We start from the raw sequence: 5,598 nt of genomic DNA, 5'->3' as shown, positions 1-5,598 counted from the left end.
AACCCGGGAGGCGGAGCTTGCAGTGAGCTGAGATCCGGCCACTGCACTCCAGCCCGGGCGACAGAGCGAGACTCCGTCTCAAAAAAAAAAAAAGAAGTGCTGACACAGTTTTACCCTGTTGAAGACAACCTCCCTAGTCTTGCCCAGAAGTGGGTAGCACAGGTGGACAGTGATTCTCTCTCCCTTACCATGTAGTATCCTGGAAGCAGCTTCTGCAGAAATTCCGCCTCTTTATGTTGGACTGTCTTAATAATGAACTCATCGTCACTGGACACATAGAAAAGGGAACCACTAGCTCCAGAGCTGCAGAGTTCAATCAGCGGCTCACTGCAGAGGGAATACTGGGGCAAACAGAAAAGAACTAAGAGATTTAGACACATCAGGGCCTTGCCCAACACAAAAATCATCTACAGACGCAATTCTTTTCTAAATAAAAACCAGAGCAAGACTGTGGAGAAAAGGGGCCTTCCTTTGGGAATATCCCTCTGATACTGGAGTCACAGGGTCCTGATATCCAGATGCTTACCAAGTAATCATCGGGCCGGATACCAAATAGCTCCCGGAAGTAGCGGAAGGCAACAGGTGCATAGGTCTTGAAACGAAAGTCATTGTAGTGATGAGCAGGGGTCAGGTTGCTCCCTTCACTGTGGGGTTAAACAGAGGTAGCCATAACTTGCCAGTCCCTATCATCCAGAAAATCTACCTTGCGAAGACACTCAAGAGTCACCTCATGGTGGGGGGAGTAGGGGAATACATTCCTCCTAAGAGAATCAGGGCCCTTAGATGAGTCACTTAGTGAGACAATGGCACAGCATGGACAGCAAGACATAAGAATAAGAAGGAGTCACACTGCCTCCTATCCAATGCATGAGGTTGTTTTTTACAGGTCAATCCATAGGACAGAGGCTAATGGAAGCATCTAGAGGATAGCATCTGCTCTCCGAACTCTCTAGTCCTACATCACCCTGATTATAACCAGGTTAAGAATTGGACACATGCCTAAACTGTCAGACCTGAACCTCTAAAACTGCCCTGGGCTGATTTGAAAAGGCCACATTTCCAGGACATGCTCCTGAACATTAAACTCTGTACCTGGGGAAGAAGATACTCTCCACCACGTAGAAATCTTGCATGAGGACATCACGCTCTGGTTTGGTACTCAGGCTCCCCACAGTGTGGGTAATGCCTAACTGGATGGCACCTTTCAAGGCTGATGAGGTTGTCTGAGAAACAAGAGAAATTAGAAGAAGATTCCTACTATAAGTAGGACCATAACAATAAAAATTCAGAAGGGAGAAGCTAGAAGAAACACTTTTAAAAAATGTCCTTTAGTCTGAGCAATAGTTCAGATAAAACTGGGACAATCCAGTTTCCCCATCCCTATGCTGTACTCTGCAATTAAGCTTAGTAAAGATTGGAAGGACAGTGAGGATACAGAGTAGCAAAGCTGGACTCTCTCTGAGCCAGCCTCAGCTAGGCAAGGTGCTCCTGTTGGCCAGCCTAAACAAGAGTTCCTTATCTGTATTTGGAAGACACATAGTATTGACAGAACATTCTTAGTTCTCACTCCTAAGGTTTCTGCCCCCAGAGTGTATCTGGAGCCCTCTAAACATTTCCTTCATCTGATATAGAATGTAACTAAAATTAACCAATATTCCTGTTTTTTTTGTTTTTTGTTTTTTTTGAGAATGAGTCTCGCTCTGTCACCCAAGCTGGAATGGAGTACAGCAGCATCATCTCAGCTCACTGCAAACTTTGCCTCCCCAGTTCAAGCGATTCTCATGCCTCAGCCTCCCAAGTAGCTGAGATTACAGGCATGCACCATGATGCCTTACTTATTCTTTATATTTTTAGTAGAGATGGGGTTTCACTATGTTGGTCAGCCTGGTCTCAAACTCCTGACCTCAGGTGATTCACCTGCCTAGGCCTCCCAAAGCTCTGGGATTAAGGGCATGAGCCAGCATGCCCAGCCCTAAAATTAACTAATATTCTGATCTGACTGCCTGGTGGCAGAAACTTCAGTCCTCTAAGGAAGAGCCTGACTAGTGATTCAAGGACAAAAAGGTGGGGTGGGTGCGGTGGCTCACGCCTCTAATACGAGCATTTTGGGAGACGGAGGTGGGCAGATCACTTTAGGCCAAGAGTTCAAGAACAGCCTGGCCAACATGGTAAAACCCTGTCTCTACTAAAGACACAAAAATTAGCTGGGTGAGGTGGTATGCACCTGTAGTCCCAGCTACTCGGAAGGCTGAGACAGGAGAATTGATTGAAGCTGGGAGGTGGAGGCTGTAGTGAGCCAAGATCACACCACTATATTCCAGCCTGGGTGACACAGCAAGACTCTGTCTCAAACAAAAGGACAACAGTGTGGTAAAAGAGCTCCTAACTGAAGAAGAAAGCATGAAAGACAAATTATTTCTGAGAGTAGTATTCAGATTTAGAATTACCAAACTATGGTCAAAACACAAATACAAGAGCCCCACTCTTACAATCCAGGATTCCAAGCCCATGGGAAAGTATCGCATCATCTAGATCTTTGCTGTCTGATAACAGTAGCCACCAGGTACACATGGCTATTTAAATTTGTTAATTTAAATTTAAAACTTTATTTCCTCAGTCTTACAAGTGTGGCTTTTAGCTACCATATTGGATAGCACAGATACAGCACATTTTAATCATCGCAGAAACTTTGATTAGACAGCTTTGCTCTATTTGCCTTATCCCCAACCTCCACCAGACATTACTTATATTTCTACTTGGTCCTCAATGGGCATTAAATTACAACTAGTTTTGGTTTTTCTTTTTTTTGAGACGGAGTCTTGCTCTGTCGCCCAGTCTGGAGTACAGTGGTGTGATCTCGGCTCACTGCAAGCTCTGCCTCCCAGGTTGACGCCATTCTCCTGCCTCAGCCTCCCGAGTAGCTGGGACACCAGGCGCCTGCCATCATGCCTGGCTAATATTTTGTATTTTTAGTAGAGACAGGTGATTTGCTTTCCAGGAAACTGATTTGCTTTCCAGGCTCACCACGGCGAGTATTAAAGGACCAGCGAGTAGGCAAGGCTAGGAGCAAAACTGCAAATTTATTTTTTTGGTCACCTAGCCTCAGGGAAGAAGGTGTGGAGGGTGAGGTCTGTCGGCCTCTGGCAAAGGAGGCCCAGAGAGTCGCCGATGGAGCTCTCAGGCGGAGTTCCTGCAGTCCCGACAGGAGTGGGGGCTGAGGAAGTGCGTGCAGCGGGCCCACCGGGAGCGGCTTTTATATCCTGGGCCTGGGAGTGGGAGGGCAGTGGGTGGGAGGGACATAGGCGGGTCGGGGGCCGGGCGGTAGGTAGGCGTGGCTAGATGGGTTCCGGTTTTTCTCCGTCGCAGGTCGGGTTGCACCTGCGCAGTCGACCTGTGTCTTTCCCGGGCACGGGAAAGTTGACGGTGAAGAACCCGGAACTGCGCCATCTTGCCTCCGTTCGTCCAAACAACAGGGTTTCACCATCTTAGCCAAGATGGTCTTGATCTCCTGACCTCGTGATCTGCCTGCATCGGCCTCCCAAAGTGCTGGGATTACAGGCGTGAGTCGCCGCGCCCAGCCTACAAATAGTTTTCTTAATGTACAAATAGGTCAAAGGAAAATAAATTATTACTATTGTTTTTAAGTGTCTGCCTCCCCAGTTAGAAGAGAAACTCATCTTTTTATTTCACTATTCAACATATAAAAAGAGCTGGCTGGGCGCAGTGGCTCATGCCTGTAATCCCAGCACTTTGGGAGGCCAAGACAGGCGAATCACGAGGTCAGGAGATTGAGACCATCCTGGCTAACACGGTGAAACCCTGTCTCTACTAAAAATACAAAATTAGCCAGGTATGGTGGCGCATGCCTGTAATCCCAGTTACTTGGGAGGCTGAGGCAGGAGAATCACTTGAACCCAGAAGGTGAAGGTTGTGGTGAGTGGAGACAGCGCCATTGCACTCCACCCTGGGCAGCAAGAGCAAAACTCCCCAGAAAAAAATAAAATAAAATAAAAAAGCTAAATAAGCCAGATGTGGTGGCTGAGGCCTGTAGTCCCAGTTACTCTGGAGGCTAAGGTAGGAGGATGGCTTGAGCCCAGAAGTTCAAGGCTGCAGTGAGCCATCAACGCACCCACTGCATTCCAGTCTGGGCAACACAGCAAGATCCCATTTCTCTTCTTTTTTTTTTTTTGAGACAGAGTCTCGCTCTGTTGCCCAAGCTAGAGCACAATGGCGCAAACTTGGCTCACTGCAACCTCCACCTCCCGGGTTCAAGCTATTCTCAGGTCTCAGCATCCCGAGTAGCTGGGATTACAGAAGCCCACCACCGTGCCCGGCTAATTTTTGTATTTTTAATAGAGACAGGACTTCGCCATGTTGGTCAGGTTGGTCTTGGACTCCTTACCTCAGGTGATCCACCTGCCTTGGCCTCCCAAATGCAAGATCCCATTTCTCAAAATTTTTAAATGAAGAGCTCAGTAAAAGTAATTGGCATGAGCCTCAGAGCCCATTCTGGGGACTGTCAGGTCCTTGACTGAGAATGAGTCAGTTCACCTCTGCTACTTGGGACAATGAAATAGAGAACGAACACAAAATTTACATAGACCAGAAATATATCTCCAAGAAATCTTCACACCCCATATTAGACAAACTACAGTTGCTAAATGGGAAACTGAACACTGTCCCCCAGGAAGCCTAAACCATCTGCAAATTAGTCCAGAACTCAAGAATCTGGATCCCTCAAGGATCCAGGATGCTTCTGTTTTCCCTTCCCCAGCTCACTTTCCACTTTTTCACTATTACTGCTCCTTTCCAGTCCATTTGATATTCAGAGCTCAAAAAAGCAGATGTTCTAGGTACTATTCGCCAGCTAAATGACTGTCTTTGTGGGGGAAAAAAGGGGGCGAGACACGGTCAATCACCCCTGTGACTCCAGCACTTTGGAAGGTTTAGGCAGGAGGAATGCTTGAGGGCAGGAGTTTGACACCAGCGTGTGCGACAGTGAGATCATCTCATAAAACTAATTTTTTATTAGCCACATGCGGTGGTGTGCACCTGTAGTCCCAGCTACTCAGGAGGTTGAGGCAGGAAGATCACTTGAGCCCAGGAGTCAGAGGTTACAGTAGCCTCCTGCTACCTGCCTATGATCATGCCACTGCAATCCAGCCTGGGTGACAGACTGACACCCTGGCTCTAAAAAAAATTAAAGAGGAAAAGAAATCTGACCTATTGCCTATATTTATATAAACAGGCTGGGCTGGGACCTGGCCCTCTATTGATATATATCCAGCAATGGAGAAAAAGACAGAAAGATTGCGAGAGACATGGCTCCCTATGGTAAGATAAGAATGGTTTTCATGTGCTTCTTTTTTTTTTGAGACGGAGTCTCGCTATCACCCAAGCTGGAGTGCAGTGGCCGGATCTCAGCTCACTGCAAGCTCCACCTCCGAGGTTCACGCCATTCTCCTGCCTCAGCCTCCCGAGTAGCTGGGACTACAGGCGCCCGCCATGTCGCCCGGCTAGTTTTTTGTATTTTTTAGTAGAGACGGGGTTTCACCGTGTTAGCCAGGATGGTCTCGATCTCCTGACCTCGGGATCCGC

At 47.5% G+C, this 5,598-nt stretch overlaps 1 protein-coding gene across 4 annotated transcripts in view; it reads right to left on the bottom strand.

The window, feature by feature from the left end:
• The window catches only part of PIP5K1A (phosphatidylinositol-4-phosphate 5-kinase, type I, alpha), a 52,426-nt gene that overhangs the window by 17,670 nt on the left and 29,158 nt on the right, over window positions 1-5,598 (bottom strand). For all 4 annotated transcript variants that reach the window (XM_011937852.1, XM_011937855.1, XM_011937854.1 and 1 more), the window contains 3 exons: window positions 1,093-1,223; window positions 527-644; window positions 189-341 (listed from right to left, as the gene is read on the bottom strand). In XM_011937852.1, the coding sequence (XP_011793242.1) occupies window positions 189-341; window positions 527-644; window positions 1,093-1,223 (402 nt within the window). The remainder of the gene's footprint in view (window positions 1-188; window positions 342-526; window positions 645-1,092; window positions 1,224-5,598) is intronic.

Source organism: Colobus angolensis, unplaced genomic scaffold, assembly GCF_000951035.1.
Source record: "Colobus angolensis palliatus isolate OR3802 unplaced genomic scaffold, Cang.pa_1.0 Scaffold169, whole genome shotgun sequence".
In the NCBI taxonomy this organism is placed as follows: Eukaryota; Metazoa; Chordata; class Mammalia; order Primates; family Cercopithecidae; genus Colobus; species Colobus angolensis.
Note: the sequence above shows the minus strand (reverse complement) of the source record. Positions and strands in the feature narration are given on the sequence as shown.